Genomic DNA, 19,582 nt, shown 5'->3' on the forward strand with positions numbered 1-19,582 from the left:
ATCGAAGCATTCCGAAGTCACTCAGGAATACTTCTTAGCTTGCTCTTATTTCATTTGCTGCGGCTACGCACCAAAACTCTCGAGTTAAAGCACAATGACAGCAAGTTGACCGGTGCATGCTTGGTTGCTTGAAGTTTGTTTAAAAGTATGTCGCGCTATACACACTCATTCTGCGGAAGGGTCACTGCCGCCGGTAACAAATTCTAACCTCTAGTTATGCTGCAAAATCGATACCGCCACGAAGGTTATCAAGTGGGACTGTCAGAACTAACCACAAATTCTACTTCCAGCAAGGCAGGCAGCTTGTCACTGTTGCATCAGGCAACTATAGCTGAGCGTTTACGTATTTATAAGCTTCAATGATAGCTTGTCAAGAACCGTATGTTGGAGACTCACACCATCCCAGCCGGGGTGGTGCGAGTCGCTTGTGCAGAGACCGCGCCATTTTGTGGCACTCAATCGTTCTAGACATAAACATAATATAAACAGACATAAACAAATATAAAGAGACATAAACAAATATAATCGGATTGCATGTAGTTGGCTGCCCTTTCCACCTAAAAAGGTACAAAGAGTGAAATACTCGACAGAAGGAAGAAACTCCCGCCACCTGCCGTTAGCGACGGCTCGCCTTGCCGCAGTTTCTTTGAAGCTTCGCAGAAAAGCCCCGTTTACAGCAGTGTTGCTGCTTTAGTGAAATGGCGCAGGTTGGCACAATCGGCGCCTGTTTCCCATCTCAGAGTCATACAGTTAATAAAAATGAACATGAAATATCACATAATCAGGAATAAGACCTAAATAGTTTTTTTCTTCCACGCCAATCAAGAAATCCACCTTACCTTTAGGGAGAGACAACGCCATGCTTTGTGAATATACGTGATGTGTGACTGATGCAGGCATTAGCGAAAAAAACAGCACAAGCAGAAGTAAAACTGTTTATTTTTTTCGCTTATACGGGTCAGAAAGCCTTCGAGATATTACAATAAAAACGTGGCATGAAATATGATATGACATGTAAGAGGAACGATAAACTGCAATCTCGCGTGAAAACTATACTATTCGCCGAAAATGCACAGGAAACAACACTCCATAGCGCTCCACCATATTGTGTAGCACCAAAGCAGAATGCTTATTTTCAAAACAAGTTCGTACAAAAAAAAACGCTTGATATTGGTTGTTAGGATGCATACACTGCACACTGAACCTTCCATGTATCTTAAACTATAAACAGGTTCGTACAGTCCATTGCTGACCACTTTCAGCCAACCTTGACCTATTCGGGGTCTAAGAGCGCATCTCTCGAATTTTACAGAAACTGGGAGGCACATTGCCGGCGTCGTGGTCGATGATGTTGCTCAGCAATGTCAGCGCCTCATTGCCATCGAATATACCCCACGAAGCAGGGCCTCTGGCAAAGTCAGTCGCTGAAACAGCGAGAAATCGAAGTTTGCCAAAGAAACGCCGCATCATTTCTCGAACGCCGACTGTTGCCCCACCGCCCTTCTCTTGCCCATCAACGCATCGCTGCTGCGCCCATTCAAACACAGCCAAGATCACACGCATTTCAGGGACACCGGCGACGTGGTCCAGCACGTAGTTGACCGTGCACTCTAGGCACGTGACGAAACTGCGCGAGGTCAATACCTGAAGGCCTTGCTTCCGGAGCATCTCTCTTGCAGGCGCATCTGCGTCTTGTTCACCAGTCATGAGAATGTTGTCTAGAAAGGGGCACACGTCACCAGGCTGTATATGAAAGCCCACGTACTCTAGGCATTCCTGTGCAAGCTCCGGTACCAAATACTTAACAGCCGCTGTTCGAGTGTGGAATGCTTCGCTGACATTTGCTGCCTGCAGTCTGCCGCTGTAGAAGTACCTGCGATGTAGAGAAAGGCCAGCGATTCAAGACGAATACAGGTTTTGTTCTAGAATTTCGGAGAAAATAAAAGCCATGAAACAACTGTGAGAAAGGAAGTACTGTTTTTACACTTTTCAAATTTTTCAAGCTCTCGCCGGAATGTTTCTGCGATTTAGCACTTTGCACCAATACTCAGATTTGATAGCAACACAGCCTGTCGAAATGCCCGTCAATACCAATGGGTTCATCGAAAGGTGGATTTTCAAGATGGGCCAAATACCGTTTCATTTCTGCCCGAACTGAGCGTCACGGTCCTCACTGCAATCGCAGTATTCCGGGACATAATGCTTGACGGTCGCACTTTTAGAGCTTTATTACCGCCTTTTGATTTTACTCGCGCGCGGAGTACATATTTGAACCTTATACTTCGAATCCGCCGTTCCTAAGTTGTGGCACGTATCTGCAAAAAAATGTTGCATAAAAGAAAGATGTGCCCGATACTCGCAAGAGCTTTCGCGGAGTAAGTAACAAAGTACGAATTGGAGCGGCAAGCTGGTGGAGGTTACCTGGCTACGTTTTTTTTCTTGGGCGAGCCGTCAAAAAAAATAAAAATAATACTGAGGACAACTTATAGGGTTATTGTTCTCAGAAAAAATTATACGGTTCTTTCTGGGTATTTAACCCTTTTCCGGCAACCAGAAAATCGAATAAACTTTTTTTTCGGTTACTTGATTGAAACTCGCCACTTATACACCGAGAAGGCTTGATTTCTCTCATTCTGGAGTGAACAGCACAGTAGCTGATCCTAAGGGAACAGCGCGCAAAATTTTTGTGTGAGCGGAAGCAGGTTTCTAGCAAACGTTGATGGTCACTGTAATACGTGCTTTTGATGTTTTTTTTTGCCTTTTATAGCTTAAAAACCTCTGTTTTCGATGAGGGTCATCTCTCTATCGTTCCAATATCGCAGTCTATTGATACAGGCAGACCTCGAACTGTGATCAGTGTACTTTTAAAACAGAATATGTAAAAAAAATTTAATTGGAAGCAGTGACTACCACTGATGACGTTGTTTTTTCGCCCACACACTCGCTGCGTGGATGATAAACACCACGCAGCGAGCGTGAAGGCGTAAAGCAACGTCATCAGCGGTAATGCCAGAGCAAGAAAGCGCCAGCAAGCGCCCGCGAACTCAATGCCATCTCACGAACACGCTCCCGCTCCCGGACCGCTAGGGTCTTTCTGGATACGTTTGACAAGGACGGTTCGGTTTGAAGCAGTGCAGTGCCTACATCAAAAAAGGTAATTCAAGTTGGCTGCTGTTCGAAAAATGAGTCTACAAAACAAAACATGAAAAGAGTGCCGCCGCGGTGGCTCAGCGGTTATGGTGCTCGGCTGCTGACCCGAAAGACGCGGGTTCGATCCCGGCCGCGGCGGCTAGAATTTCTTTGGACGAGAAATTCTAGAGGCCCGTGTACTGTGCGATGTCAGTGCACGTTAAAGAACCCCAGGTGGTCGGAATTTCCGGAGCCCTCCACTACGGCGTCTCTCATAGCCTTAGTCGCTTTGGGACGTTAAACCCCATAAAACCAAACCATGAAAACAGTGACATTTTCGGCTCTGCGTGAGCCGCAGCAAGTGCGCCAGTTTGCGGCCTTGCCGCAAGTGTAGCCTTGCAGCTACTGCACCAATTTTTCATTTTTGCAGAGAATAGAGGTGGCATAGGGGTGAAATAGATGTGGCTCTGTCGCAGGGGTGTAGCCAACGGGAGGGGTTATTAGGCTTCAGCCCCCCACCTCCTCACCCCGAAATGTTTTCGACCTCTAACGCACCACTGACCAAAACAGCCACCGGCACCGGCAGTCATTCTGGATTTTGTCACCTACAATGTCTTCTTCAGACAAGAAAAAACATTTGGCACGAGCATTGCTAACTCTGGTTGGATGTCGTGGCAACGCCCATGCACCTAGTGTCACGTAACGCAAGCATCAGTTAGAATCATGATCAAAATTACCATGCGAATACGAAGATCTTGAAGACATCAATAACCAATCTTGATTGACCTTGCTTATTGAAAGCTCTGCCCGCGCGGCGTTTTCCAGCATACACAATCGGATATTGGTTATTTCAACTTGCGGCATCATTCGTGGCTTTCGTTTGTCCTTGTCTTTCCTTTTTAGGTAACTACTTTTACTTTTTATTTGAACTAAAAGAATATCCGTCTGTAATTATGGGTGCAGAATAGTTGTCGTCGTGCAGGTACTCATAAATTACGTACTTTTGTATTTATTTCTGCACTGTTCATCTATTATTCTAACCACATGGTGCTGTCGCGACCGTAGCATGGTCCAAGTACATATCGCGGCTTCTGCTACCACAGTTTTGTTCTTGCCTGAATCGCCTGTCTTTCCTTGTGTAAAGTTCACTATCTGTGATTGCGCAAGATGTTTATTTGCCTTGTCTGACGTATTATATAGAGTGACTTTCGCTTAGATACGTAGACTTAATGGAGACATACGTGTATTTAAATATCTTGTAGCGAGGTTTTGTGTGTACATACAGTGACTCTGTTCCCATTGACACTTTTTAGTCCTTTATGAAATTTTATTTTCTGATTTCTAATACTCCATTTTATCTTCGCACTTCTAATGCATATTTTGCAAAACTCCTCATTTATACATGTGCTTGCTGTTGCGACTAAAATTTCGGTACAGTTACTCAGCAATTCATGACCGGTGACAGCTGCTGCTGCGCATTACACTGGAACGAAGGACTGAGTTGTTGAGATTTATTCCTGGCCGTTGCATATGTACCATCAGCGTCAATTGAAACGCGAACAGCACAACTCGCAGATATTATACTCGGGAGGCAAAATAGATGAGCAGTTGATTTTCCCATCGAAGCCGAAAAGACCGCTCTTCTGAAATGTTAATAGCCCACGCCTTTACCAGCTTCTAATATGCTTGATTTTTTGTGCTCGCGTTTCAGGTGTTTTGTTCGCATTTCATTTGACGCTGATAGTACAAAAATGTAAAGGTTCTTGAAGGACAAAGATTAACTAAAATATTTGTTCTCTACTTACTAATTCCATGGCCTTTACGTTTATGGTGGAAAAAACAGCGCAAACTAAGACAGAAAACACAGAACAAGAGGGGAGACACTTTACGTTTTTCATATCAGCGGCATGCACTGCTTTGATTGTTTCCGACTGATATAGTTCTAGACTTCGTGTGATATTTTCTTTCCTTATTAAATGCGCAAAAACTAATGCATTGGTATCAATTATGCCTGCCACCATTTTTAAGACATGGAAACACATTCTTTTATTAAAAAAATATTTCTCTTCTCTGGACAGTTAGTAGCGTTCACTAATACAGAATGGCATTGTCAATGGCAATGCAGTTCTTGTTCTTGCGTTTGATTCCTCTGCAAATTCTGTGAGGAGGCCGCGCTGCAACATGAGACCCCGCCCCCCTGAACAAAATTTCTGGCTACGCCATTGCCCTGTCGTCAACATTTCACCTTCGTAGAATTTTGCGCTATAGCACTCATGAACAAATTACGGAAATCGATGGCAATTCACTGCTAATTTCAAGTTCCGCCCCAAAATACTGGCTCATACCGAAGCAGGCCACGGAATCCATCTGGGTGCAAGTCAGTGATCTCGATCTTCTTTTCCACTCTGAATCCTCCGTAAAACATGGCTCTGAAGGCTTCATTCTGCAACGCCAGGATGAGACGATGGGCTTTAAATGAGCCTCGCTTTCCGGGATAGTGTTGCGATTCCACAGTGAACTCCATGTCAGCAAGCTCTTGAGATTCAAGAAACGTTGTCAGCGATAACTCCTGTAAAAAAAGAAGTCACGTTACTTTTGTCCTAGAAGAAGGTGCCGATAATGAAAGCGCTGAACAAGCGTCTCCGGCGCCCGGTTCTCCAATACCAAGGGAGCGTAAATGTTAGCAGAACCGCAGTTTGTGCTTCAGCCTCCCACTCATGAAAATGGCTGCCCTATGAGAGGTGTTCTTGATATTGTAAACTTGTGCACATTGACACCAAGGCTTGCTTGAATTATTAGCCTCACGACAGAGGTGATAACATCCCACGGATTTTGCTCACAGTTAAATCGGAGGACTTTTCAATCCGCGTAGACACAATACAGGGCTGTCTCTTTTGCAACAAAAAGGGGGCGAGCTCTCGTTGAAGCCTCCATGCACAAGAGTCGAGCAATGATGCAGCATACATGGCCCATTCCAGGTGGCTTGTGATGTTTTCTTGTCAACTAACAGCTGTAATCGCAGTCGCATCGAGCACCATAAGTGAGTTATACGCTATGTGGTTGCTGGCGTCAAGCGTTGAGCGCTAGCATTAGAACCTGCCAATGAGCTAACCAGTATGTGATGTGGCTGGTTAATGGCCAGAACTGTACCCAATGCGATCGATAATCTCATGTTTCAAAGAGTTTATTAGAATATTAAAGATGTAGGGTGCGCCAGCAAAAAGCAAGTGGAAAGGCTTCATAGAGCTCAACGTACCCGACCGAGACTTCACAATAGTGCCTTATATTACTCATGCATGAATACAAGGGTCTTAGTTGTAAACAATAGGAGACCAGCGTGTTACCCCGCCGCGGTGCCTGAGTGGTCACGGCGCTCGGCTGCTGACCCGAAAGACGCGGGTTCGATCCCGGGCGCGTCGGCCGAATTTCGATGAAGGCGAAATTCGAGAGGTCCGTGTACTGTGCGATATCAGTGGACAATAAAGAACCCCAGGTGGTCGAAATTTCCGAAGCCCTTCACTACAGCGCCCCACATAGCCTGAGTTGCTCTGAGACGTTAAACCCCAATAAAACAAACCAAACCAAACCAGCGTGCTTCGTGTACCTATGTTGCTTAGGTTTTCAAACTGGCAGGTTCAGAATATAAAAAGATACTTTTGTAAGCGATCGTACGACGCAATTTCACATCGGAGCCTACTCCTGTTCAGACGGCGCCAGTCGTGTCCTCGACTCAAGTGGAGCTCACGTGAATCTGGCTCGGTGCGCCGGTCGGTCCAGAGTGCATACCGCATCGCCTGCCTCGAGTGGCGCTCACGTGAATGTGGCTCGGTGCGTTGGTCGGTCCGTAATGCATACCGCATCGCTTGCCTATCCTCTTCCATTCTTCCCGGCGCCGTCAGGACGCCGTTTGTGTTTGTGGTGTGCGGCGCGTCGACTCGACTCATCAGCGTCGGCGGCAGGAGGCGCAGCGAGAGTGTCTAGTGCTCGAGCGATCTGAGCGGACGTGCGTGTAAATCAGTGCGAACCCTTTTGAAGTGCCGGAACTTGAATTGTAACCGCAATATATCCGTTGTTTATTCACAAAAAATTCTGTGTGCGTGGAGAGTTCTTACTCGCTCCCCGTTCCTTTTTTTCGGTCATCGCTAACACTTTGTCTGACATTTGATTTAGAGCGCTTCAAAAGTATACCTTCACACAGCTGTGGAAGAAGGGTTACGCCACATGCCGCAGATTGATTCGGTAGGTTCAAAGCACGAACCAATAACAATATTTCTGACAGTTTTATAATAAGTAGATGCAAATATTTATATCACTAAATAATTCTATTACGAAAATATAACCTAACTTTCAGCCACCCTCTGCTACGCTTGCCTCTTCTTGGAATCAACACTGTAACCGTTAAGGACCAGTGCTTATCTTTTCTTCGCATTAGATGCCTTGCCCAAGCCCGTTCATTAATCTTGGTCTCGACTAGGACGACACTAATCTGCGTTTGTTCTCCGACCCACTCTGCCCGCTTCTGGTCTCTTAACGTTGCACCTATCAACTTTCTTTCCATAGCTCGCTGCGTCGTCCTTAACCACCCTTTTCCTTAGCCTCCACGTTTCTGCCATATAGGTAGGGCGCAGAGCCGAACGAGCGATGTCGGTCTGTGGACTCCCTTGCAGCGCTGCAAGACGCTGTCGCGTTTGCCCCCGTGTAGGGTAGCAAACCGATTATTATTCCGTTTAACCTCCCTGCGTTTCCTCTTCTACCTTCTCCTCTCCTCATTATCTCATTATCTGAGAGAACACGTCATAAGCGCTCCACCCGTTTCTTATTATTTTAGTTACTTCCCTCTCATGATCCGGATCAGCGGTCACTATCTTCCCTAAGAAGATGTATTCCCTTACCACTTCCAGCACCTCGCTGCCAAATGTGAACATCTGTTTTGTTGCTAGACTGCTCGAAATTACTAAGTATTTGCATGTTAATTTTTAGATTCGCCGTTCTACACTCTGCTTCTGTAACTCCTTGATCATGCTTTGCAGTTCATCTCCTGACTGACTTATCAAAGCAATGTCACCAGTGAATCGCAGATTGCTTAGGTAATCTCCATTGGCTATTCACCTCAGACATCTACTCCCCGATTCAGAGTGATTCCGCAAAGCCTGCATGACTACTGAGGTTTCCACTATGTCAACTGCTTTCTCGTAATCAATGAAGGCTATATACAGGAGTTGATTGTATTTTGCACATTTCTCTACCACATTACTGATAGTGTGAGTACGGTATTTGTCTAGTATTTTTTACAAAAGCCTGCCTTATAATTTGTTTGAAGGCCGTGGCTTTCCTTACTGTATTAGAGATTACCTTAGTAAATACCTTGCAGGCAACAGACAGTAAGCTGATCGATCAGTAATTTTGTTGCGAAAGCAACACTCCGACAGCCAAAGCGAGACCTCGGGTGGCCGCCATATCTATGCCTGCATTGTTTCAATTAGTCGAAATGGTCGTGACGTCTCAGTGCGCGAATTTCAAACGGGACCAATGGTACTTTGGCTAGTAACCATGCAACCAATTAAAGGGATCGTATAGTGATGCTCCAAGTAAGTGGGATTGAGTTTAATTAATTACTTAATTACCCAATTAACCTAATTAGCCTTTGTTGTCAGGCCAGAAAAATAAAAAATTCAGGGGCACTTTGACTGTCTAAAGTGCGTAGAGGCGAAAGCGTTTTCCGCACCACTTTGCTTATGTGATACTGGTGACGTCACACTGGATGACGTCAGTCATAATTGGTTGGTTTATTGGGGTTTCACGTCACAGAGCAACTCAGGCTATGAGGGACGCCGTAGCGAAGGGCTCCGCAAATTTCGACCACCTGGGGTTCTTTAACGTGCACTGACATCGCACAGCACACAGGCTTCTAGAATTTCGCCTTCATCGAAATTAAGCCGCCGCGGCCGGGATCGAACCCTCGTCTTTTGGGTCAGCAGCCGAGCGCCGTAACCACTGAGCCATTACGGCGGGGCTGATGACGTAGTGACAAATTACTAATTAGTGACTAATTACTGATTAATGACTAAATACTAATTAACCGCCAATTAATGACGCTTAACCTTCGCCTTTAGCGCGACAGCGTGTTGTAGCGCTGCCAGGCAGTCCACGGAACGAAACTAGCCGTTTGGCGCGATACCTTGCCCTTTGAACGCGACGCTTTTATGAGGAAAGGAAATTACGCAGTAATTCTCTGTCATCTCGGTGGGCACCCGAACCGCACTGTACAGGAAGGGAGGAACGCCACCACCCCTTCCGCGCGATGCCTTGCCCTTTGAACGCAACGCTTTTTGAGGAAAGGAAATGGCGCAGTAATTCTCTCTCATCTCGGTGGACTACCGAACCGCACCGTACAGGAAGGGAGGAAGTGGGAGTGAAAGAAGAAAGAGGGGCCGTAATGAAGAAACTGAAAATTGTATTTGAGGAAAGGGAATTATACAGTAACTGTCTCGCATATCTCGGTGGACACCCGTCAAAACGCGGACACACTGTGGACACGGACGGAGACACGGCTGCCGACACGGACGGAGACACGGCTGCCGACACGGACGGAGACACGGCTGCCGACACGGACGGAGACACGGCTGCTGACACGGACGGAGATACGGCTGCCGACACGGACGGAGACACGGCTGCCGACACAGACGGAGACAGGGCTGCCGACACGGACGGAGACACGGCTGCCGACACGGACGGAGACACGGCTGCCGACACGGACGGAGACACGGCTGCCGACACGGACGGAGACACGGCTGCCGACACGGACGAAGACACGGCTGCCGACACGGACGGAGACACGGCTGCTGACACGGACGGAGACACGGCTGCCGACACAGACGGAGACAGGGCTGCCGACACAGACGGAGACAGGGCTGCCGACACGGACGGAGACACGGCTGCCGACACGGACGGAGACACGGCTGCCGACAGGGACGGAGACAGGGCTGCCGACACGGACGGAGACACGGCTGCCGACACGGACGAAGACACGGCTGCCGACACGGATTGTTAACGACAGCATGAGGCATTAAAGGCTTTCGCCTTAATAAAACCGAGTATGAAATTGGTCGAGTATCTGTCCTCGCTTCAGCGAGCCCGGCTTCGGCCGCTTATCTGTTTTTTCATCAGCGTCCGCTAAGGCGGACGCAGTTGTTGCTGCGACGCGCGTCTTTTCTTTCCTTTTTCTCTTTCCTCTGTTCTTTTAAATCTCCTCTATATCTGCACGTGGCAGCGGTGGTGGCTTGGCTCGAGCCAGTAGGCAGGCCCGTGCAATTTCCTTTTCATCCTTCTCTCAGTCACAACAACAACAACGAATCGAACAGTCTCCGGAGTGCGAGACGAGCACGCTAAGCACTCCGCCATGCCAGCTCGATGGTTTGGAATGAACAAAGGCGCGTCTAGTGAATAGGGTGTCTTCGTTCACTACCATCTTCCTCCCTTCCCTTACCGCGAGGTTCAGATGTCCACCGAGGTATGCGAGAAAGATACATTCCCTTTCCTCAAAAACAAATTTACCGACGAGCAAGGCGTAGAGCCGAACGGGCGATGCCGTTCAGCTGACTCCCTGGCAGCGTTCCAAGACGCTGTCGCGTTCCACTCTTAGAGGCGAAGCTTAACGTCTTAACCACACATCAGTGACACAAGCAGCAACACAGTGCTTAAGGCTTTCGACTCACAGCACTTCGTCAACGAAGTGCCTCCCTGAATTTTTCGAGTCCTTGACGTCTCTTTTCTTATGAATTAGGATAATGTTAGCGTTCTTCTAAGCTTCTGCAATGCTCGAGGCCAAATCCACTGCGTGTACAGGGCGGCTAGTTTTCTAAAAAAATCTCCCCACCGTCCTTCACCAGATCTGCGGTTACATGGCCCTCACTACCTGCTTTCCTGCTGTGCACTGTACTAAGGCTTTCTTTACTTCCTCTTTCGTTAATGGCGGGATGTCCCATTGCTCGGTCGTACTCTCTCTCTCATTAACGTGCTGATTACATTGACTACGATTGATTACGATTCATATCATTCATATAGCTGGTGCAATGCGCTGTTCTGTGGCGTCGGCCAAGATTTAGTAAAGCTTGCAGTTTTTGCATGATTTTAAACCATATGGATTTGTTTTTGCTCCAAATATAACAAACAACCAGGTCAATTATGTGTGGCAGCCACAAACTATAAATTCTATCATGTCTGGTGATATTTGAAAAAGCGCTTGACCGCTGCCAATAGCGAACATGCAGTAAAGAGAAGCAACGCTTTAAGCTAAAATGCCAGGCTGCATTGTGTACGCGCGGACAGTACTGAGAGAAATATAGGTACTGCACTCCCCATACTCCCATGCTTATACTTCTCCTACAGCTGAATACCAGATAGATAAAATTCAGTTCGGCCAGCTCGCGAACGCACGACCATTCGGTCACCACTCCTGAGTGCAATTTCGAGCCCGTACAAATGTATTAAATCGCTTGTAAAGCCCCCTGAGTAATGATATAATTGAACTCAAAACTCACCTCAGATTTGCACGTCTGGGTTTTAGTGTTGGAGAGGCTGCCTCCTTCTCTGGAAGTGCCACAGAAGTTGCAATAGTAAGCTGAAAGGAAACATCGCGAGTACAAACTACTAAGGATGATACGAAATGTCCAAAGCTTGCGCGCTATGATTATCAAGTATGTATAACATGACACCAACATTAGCAAAAACGTTCCAGTTTTCCTACAGCTCTGCGGAAGAAGTGCGCCCAATTAATATATAAGTGGTATGTTTGCAGCATAAGCGAAAAACTATCAAGGTATCTTTTGCATCGCAAAACCACGCTATTAAGCATCCTGAGAAGTGTTTTTTTTTTCGTCTTTATAATCGCAGCGACGCCAAGACAGGAACTCGGAAAACGTCCTGATTTATTCCCTGCTAACAGTGCTAACATTAGGAATATATAATACCCAAGAACCTGCAGAAGTGTTTCAGTTTCCTTAATGTTCGGCTGCTGACAGCATGTTCACAGGCTTTACAACACGCGGCACCGGCGTTACATTCGAGACGAACTGCAAAAAAGAAAATTATTGTTCTGTGCGATGTCGAGCACGTTTAGAGAATACACGGCGGTCTTAATTAATCTGAAGTCCTCCGTAACGCAGTTCTTCAAAGGCCACGTGGTGTTCCGGAACGTTAAATCCGACACTCCCTACCCTGCAAGTACTGCAACCCAGGCACCCTTCGTACAATTACGTTTTATCCAGAATTCACACTTTTGAAAGCTCAGGAGTAAGTTTTCCAACCTTCTGAAGCAACCGTGGATGCCCGGAGTCCACGCGCGGCTAACATTTTCCTCTCGAGATGATCACGTTGGTATATTAAATTAATAAATATTTGTACAAATCAACCCCACATAACAGCTGGAGCTGTTAGTAAATGTCGGGTACCTAAAACCGCGACCACGAAAACACGTGGCTGTTCATCTACCAGATTTTGGCGACTGGGGTTTACCCTAGTGTTATAAGCGGTCCAAAATCCCTCCCAAAATGTTTGGGTGGCTGCCCAGAAACAAAGAAATGCGCTCGAACATGTATGGTCAGTGCCATTTCCCATATGCAATTAATTGATTACAGCGTCTTATTGTGATATCACAGCTTCCGAGCCAAAGCCGCACTAACGTAGACACTGAGGTGAAAAGTTGGGCATCGTCAAAGCATAAATTGTCAGTTGGCTGGCTAGATCTACACGCTTGGTTGTTCAATGCGTGCAGAACGATGATTACCGACCCCTGACGCCTGCAAGTGCTAAGGACGCTCTGTTCCCACAATTGTTTGCGAGACTGAAACGTTGGGGCTCCCTCCGCAAAGCTCAATTTTACTGCATAAAACAAAACAGCTGTTTAAAAAACCAGTATCTACACTACATCGCGACTTCCTGTCGACCTAAAAATGAAAAAAAAAAACACCCGCCACGTTGACCCCGAAGATAGTGCTCTCGTCTACAGAGCTGGAGGGCCTGAGTTCAATCCCAGCCGCGCCTACTGCGCTTCCGATGTCTGCGCAACAGAAAAGGCGTCCATTTGCTGTGTGATGTCAGCGCGCGTTAAACAACCCCAGAGGCCTCCATTGCGGCGTTGCCAGCATCCAGTGAGGCGTTTCTGGACGTTAAGCCCACATCATCATCATCATCAGCCTGACTATGCCTATTGCAGGCCATAGGCCTCTCCCATGCCTTTCCATGTGGACCCTGCCCATCTCCAGTTGCGGCCACTGTGTCCCCGCAAACTTCATAATCTCACCCGCCCAACTATCTTTCTGCTGCCCCCTGCGACGCTTGCCTTCTCTTGGAGAAGGAAAGAAAGCGCTCAATTTACAACTAAAACAAAATTTCTGAGGAAGCGAGTTATGCTACAGGAAGTAAGCCCCTCCTGTCCAATGGCATCAAGAAAAGCTCTATGTGATGCTGGCAAGTGATGTTGTTGCAATGCATGCAATTTTTTTTCGTTATGTGTGGCGGAGGCGTCACTTATATTAAAAATTTCGAGCAGAGATGCTCGCTTTAGCACGATGGCAAAGCCGAGCTTCCAATGCGGCAGTTTGGCCGTGACCAGTGGTATTTGTGCACGAAAGAAGGACGAAGTTGCCAGGGTGCCGTTCAAAGAATAACGAAGGAGTGGATGCCAGCAGAGGAGCATTTTCGGGCATTTCATATTTAAGAATCCCAGAGCACGTGTGTGTTCCGAGGTACTCGCTGCAAATTTTCACCTCAAGCCGCGAAACTGCGCATGCGAGACGGCATCCGTACACCACAGTAAAAAAAAAAGTGCCTATATATTTTTTAAGATTGCTAAGACTTAGGTGAAACATCCGGTATATATACCTGTCTTTAAGTAATTGTAACAGTATTCTGTGTAGCCAACTTTACCTGGTCGAACTGCATTCGTTGTCTCCGCAATAAACAGACAAAGGTGACAAAATGTAGTTAATACACCAGCAGCCAGAGGTGACACACTAATGCGCGTTTTCAATCCTGTAGCTTGTCGCAGGCAGTTAGCGAGACCTCTCCAAATTACTCGCTTCGGCGGCTCAACTACGCTACGTGCATTTTTCCTGCCATCGCTAGGAATAACGTTTGAAATGTGTGAGTAAATGCCAGTTACCTGACTTCGAGTGTTACGGGCCGTTTTCATCTCATTTCAAAACACTAGTTAAACCTCTGTTTGTTTTAGCGCACATTAGGTGAGATATCTGTCACTGAAAAATTTCATCAAATAAACACGACTTCGGCAAGCGCTTCAGATGAAGGGTGGGCATGAAATATCCATCAGGCTGCCTGGATATTAGCGAAATGGCTATGTATATTAACAAAGGCACTAGGAACCAGGCTCCCTATATGTTAGAAATAACAGTGCATTTCGTTTCCATTTCATTAGTTCATTTGCGGGCGGGTGAGTTACACTGGTCGAGGCGCAGGTCCACGATGTGCCTGCTCAACCTAATCCCACGCCCATCTTGTGGGCTAGCGCGGCGCCGCGATCAGACTGGTCGCACCTGTGATTGGTCAGTCGCTTCTACACCTCCTGTTGTTTTTGTCGCGATTAACGCCACGATCAAATATGAATTAATCCAGTGACCTTATTGTGCATGGACACATTATCCGCTTCATTTGGCCCCACGTCAGCGTACCGGCAGCATCAGATCAAAGCAGCAAGCGGCCAATTACATAAATAACAACGTCCCGGGTCCCTGTGGTGACAGTATCGATGGACGACAAATAGAGTCGTCGTAACGCAAGAACGGAACGAACATACTGCATTGTTTTTCGAGCGCTATATTTGTCGTCATGAGTTCCGAATTCCTCCAAACAACTACCCTGTTAACGAAAGAGTTTTTTTTTAATAAATAATAAGAAAACACATCAAATTATAAAGAAGAAAAATAACACCTATTTCTTGTCATTCGCTGCGATATACCATTCTGCAGCTATCTAAAGCCGCGGCTGCTAAGTGCACAACGGTAACCAATGCCAGAAGATGAATGGATTAGAAATGAAAAATTATATATAGGGGTTAATCTTTTCGGTTTAAACTAAAAAAATATAACGTAAAAGTACGCCGAATTAGTTTTTAAAATGTGGTTTTAACCAAAAGATGTCAGTATTCTTGGCATGTAAGGCATAGCTAGCTGGTTGTTGAGTACGAGTTACACTCAGTAAAGTCGAAAATTAACTAAGGAAGACAGGCCCATGGTGCGACGTTGCTATTGTTGTTATGCGACGGTGCCGCGCATTTGTGCGATTTGAGGCATTTTTCCGCTTGCTTACACGTCTGTGCACACTGGGAAGCACCACCTTCTTGCCAGCTATAAGGACTGATTTTTCACTATCGTCGGCCGTTTAGAGCGGTTAATCGGTTAAGTAGGTTTATCAACAGGATTTGGGATACTGATAGGAAACTGTGCATCGTCGTCGCGGAAAGTATCGTGTTCAGGCTGCTGCTACGATTGAGCCCCACTTCCATAGCTGCCGTCAACACACAGACCACGTCAGCTCCCGCCATCTTACGCAACTCAGCACAACCAACAGAAAACCTGTCAGCCTAGTTATTAGAAGTAAACAACCCCTTGCGTCTTCATCAGCAGGCTGCATCATAAAACTTGCGTTACTTTCTCAACCACGAAAGCACCTCCAAGAACGAATTACTAGTAAATTATGTTTATTACTAGAAAACGAACAGTTTATGCCGAAAAAACGACAAGCTAGACTATAAGTGACCTTTGATCACAAAGAATTACTACTTTAAATAACCGAAATAAATGAGTAATTCATTCGTCAAAAATATTAACCGCCGAAAGAAAGAAACAACGATACTTGCACTCTCGAATAAACATCGCAAAAAGTCCGCCGAATTTTCGAAAAATAACCAGACTCCGAAAAAACCGACACCTGTATTTGTACAATATGGTCCCAGATGAATCGTTAGAAAATGCAGCCCCAGGTCTGTTTTGTTATACTGCTGTAGTGCAATAGTGATATAGTGCTTAGGAGTCCTGCCTTGGCCCCCTTCATGTTTGATTGGCACCATAGGCGTGGACAGGTCTTTCCATAAGAGGTGGCGACGTTCATGGTATTGCCTCTTCAAGTCTTCTCGGTAGCAGGAAACAATAGCGGGAAAATTTGCGCCCGCCTCCATCATGCCGATTGGGGGGGGGGGGGGGGGGGATACGCACTGGACCCCTTTGATTGACCCCCCCCCCCATACGCGCCTATGATTGCCACGGAGTCACCTCGCCCTGCAATAATTGCAACGGTAACAATACGACCTGTGTATCACCCATTGTGATGACCGCAGGTCATTCAGCGCACTAACTCATCCTCGTTGCGGCCAATATTGCGCTTAGACAATACCTCACCGTGGCCAAACCGAACAGCCGTAGTACGAGTTCTCTAGATCATTCGATGCCAATGGCCTGTTAAAGCCTAAGGGTCTAACGAATGCTTGGCGCGGCCACCTTCCGCTCTGTGCCTTCTACTAACGCCGGCGATGAGAACAAATTTAAGGTGTCTGGCGTTACCGCTGCACTGACTACTGTGCACTGATTGAACACATCTCATGCGATAACGCATTCAACTATGAGCCCTACTGATGGCACTAAAGTCACGAGCGTTTTCTATAAGAAGCACGAATACGTTTCTCCGCATTTAGCATTATCTGCCTGTATAAATTCCATAGGGAAAATGACAAAAAAACGGCCACCCGAAACAGTAATGAAACAAGGCACGGCAAAATCCGAATAGAAAAGAAACTTAAACAGTTGTTACTCACAGGGCATTGTTCCCTTAAGAAAGAATGTTCCCAGTGCTCAATGAAACCGGTGTTGGTTATGCGAAAGAGCCGAAGCTACTCTCGTTCCTCGACGCACTGGCACAGCGCACACAACTCCAGCAGAACCGTCCGCCGTCCGGCTCAACGCCACGTCAAACAACAGCAGAAGCCTGGTGCAACTGGCATTGACATTGAGCAACATCAAAGACACATCCGAACCGTTTCTCAGGGCACAGCGAACCTTTCTTCACAACTTTGCTGCCACCTATTGGCTAGGAGTCGTCACGTGAGCTTTTGCTCGCCCTACTGTTCACACGTAAGGATTCTATATTTTGATTTTCTAAACCGGGTTTGAAGTGCAGCAACTGTAAACGAAGGCGGTCGCTCTGCTCGTATACTATAGAGCTCCTATGACTGCGCTTAGCCCAGGCGGAGTGGCCTTGGTACCACGGGGAAAGAAATGTGATCCGACGGTGGCGCGAGCACGGCCATTTCGTGCGTATTTTACGCACGGCGCGGCGCCAAGGGGCTCTTGTTCATCTATGTCCTTGTTTGACGCTCGTTTTGCTGCCGCTCCTATGGGCGCGCCTTGAAACAACTCTTCTTGGTTGGAGATACGTCCCTATATTTCTGCCCACATTCCGGGCTATAGTTCGACTCAAGGCCGCGTAACTAACCGCTTAAGAGATGTCGCTGACACCTGCCCTCTCAGCGCACAGTTGCGTTTGACTGTAACATTGAAGCTTCGGAGAAACATGGTTAATCCAGTGATTGAGAATAGTCAAGTGAGTACTGTGTCACATGCATTCAGAAGGCTGCGAGAGCACCAAAAAAAAAAGCCTACACAGCTGCCAACATGTTAAACCTGTGATTTGCTCTAGCTGTCACGTGTCTCGTGTTACGGCACAGACTGAAAGGTGTATTAATTGATTTGTGAACTGCATACGCGATGCAATAACCAGAGAAAACTTTCTAGTAGTTATGTTTTAATTCCATTTTGAGAACAGTAGTGTCAAACATCACTGACCTCATGTAAGAAAACCGGCATCCGTCTACATGAATGCTTAAAACAAAACTTCAAAAACAAAAAAGCTAGAAGCGAAGCACAGAAACACAACCAACATCACAAACAACTGCTTTCCTTGGCCCAATCACGTATACACTGAGGGTAAGCTTTGCCCGTTAAACACACCAGCGAGCACATTCCCTCGGCGCCCTAGCGATTTTCTTAAACCTGGTCCGCAGCTGTTACGTTTCGCGTTACTGCGCTCTGTCACGGGAATGAGGGGTCCTTGGGTTGGCGACTCGTTCGGGCCCGCAGGTCCCGACACCAAAGGATGATGCCGAAGTCCGTTATGAGGGAAACTGTACAATAGGATTATTTTCACATATTCCCAGTCCAGATAGGAGTGTCGCGGTAACAGACCATCAGCCCGTTAAATACAGTTCGTATTTATTAAATCCCTGGCAGGGGAATAAAGGTCGGTCAACGATGTCCAATCCGGTAGGCAGTTGTTGACCCCGGTCGTACCGCCCACGGCAGGGGTGGTGCTGGCGCTCTCTCGCAGCTCGGTAGATGTTAAGGGGTGAAGGCTGAGTCATCGAACACAGTTGTGTCGATTTCACCACTACGGCAAGTCGTCTGTTCGGTGCCTCCGTGGGAATTCCAGGCGTTCACGCAGCCGGTGACTGAAAGGCCTCGTAGTCCTCCGCACGATGTCGGAAACACAAGACCCCTGACGAGGCCCGGAGCCGCCTCTCATTTAACGCCGACACTTGAGCTTCCAATAGCATCACGCTCCTTACGCGACCCGAGGGCGGAATCGGGCCACTTGCCGCCGCGACCGTCGGCAGCCCTTGCCGCCTCGTTGTTTCTTGGTGACTAATCCACCTGCACCTGGGTGTGCTAAAAAATTTTTCCGGTCCCGAGTTTGAAGTCTCGTCGAAACCGCGGGAGGTGGTATCTCATTCGACCATTCGAAGGTCGGCTGTTATAACCAAGATCGTATTTCACATTTGGCACCTCAGCAGCAAGCTTCCGTGCTTTCTCAAATTGCGCGACTTGCTGTTGACAGCACCCTTTTTTTGTTCTGTGAATTGTGGCATTCTCATTGAAACGCAGCAATTCAGGAGATGCGCTGTTATATCCAATTTGTGTTCAGCGCATGGAATGCGATTCAATAACATTTCACCGATGGTAACGTTGAACAGACTCGATCACACTTGTCTAGAGTGCTCAGTCGGTGTGGTGCGGAGCAAATGAATTGAAATCTTTTCGCAGCTGCTTTGCTAGCGGTAAGGCGACGGTGCCTGTGCAGTTCACGTCTCTATTCATCTGCTCGCCAGCGCAAACATTATCAATGAAATTCGATACCTGCTTCATAATTTCTCTTCATTCCCCCCGAACAGCACCTTTCCAGCGCTATAGACAAGCGCGATCGACTCTGTACGTTTCAGGCTTTGCTGCGTGCATTCCAAATACCGTACACTATTGTCGCCCGCCTCCAGGAGATTCTTAGTGTTGTCAAAACCGCCAGCGCTGAGTCCCAATATGGCGGGAAACTCAGAAAAATGCAAGCACGTCATGAGTTTCCTGCTGCATTGTTACAGATGACCAGTGCTTTGCAA

The 19,582-nt window shown here is 47.0% G+C and overlaps 1 protein-coding gene across 1 annotated transcript; it reads right to left on the reverse strand.

Annotated features, from left to right (window-relative positions):
* Nucleotides 1-1,031: 1,031 nt before the first annotated feature.
* On the reverse strand, nucleotides 1,032-8,054 carry LOC149346342 (BTB/POZ domain-containing protein 2-like). Its single transcript, XM_089541302.1, has 3 exons — nucleotides 8,022-8,054; nucleotides 5,475-5,698; nucleotides 1,032-1,873 (listed from the first exon to the last, which is right to left on the reverse strand). The coding sequence occupies exons 1-3, from the start codon at nucleotides 8,052-8,054 to the stop codon at nucleotides 1,285-1,287; spliced, it is 846 nt and encodes a 281-aa protein (XP_089397428.1). The 3' UTR covers nucleotides 1,032-1,284.
* Nucleotides 8,055-19,582: the final 11,528 nt, after the last annotated feature.

This window comes from Amblyomma mixtum, chromosome 4 (assembly GCF_055824585.1).
Source record: "Amblyomma mixtum isolate Tamu chromosome 4, ASM5582458v1, whole genome shotgun sequence".
Classification (NCBI taxonomy): domain Eukaryota; kingdom Metazoa; phylum Arthropoda; class Arachnida; order Ixodida; family Ixodidae; genus Amblyomma; species Amblyomma mixtum.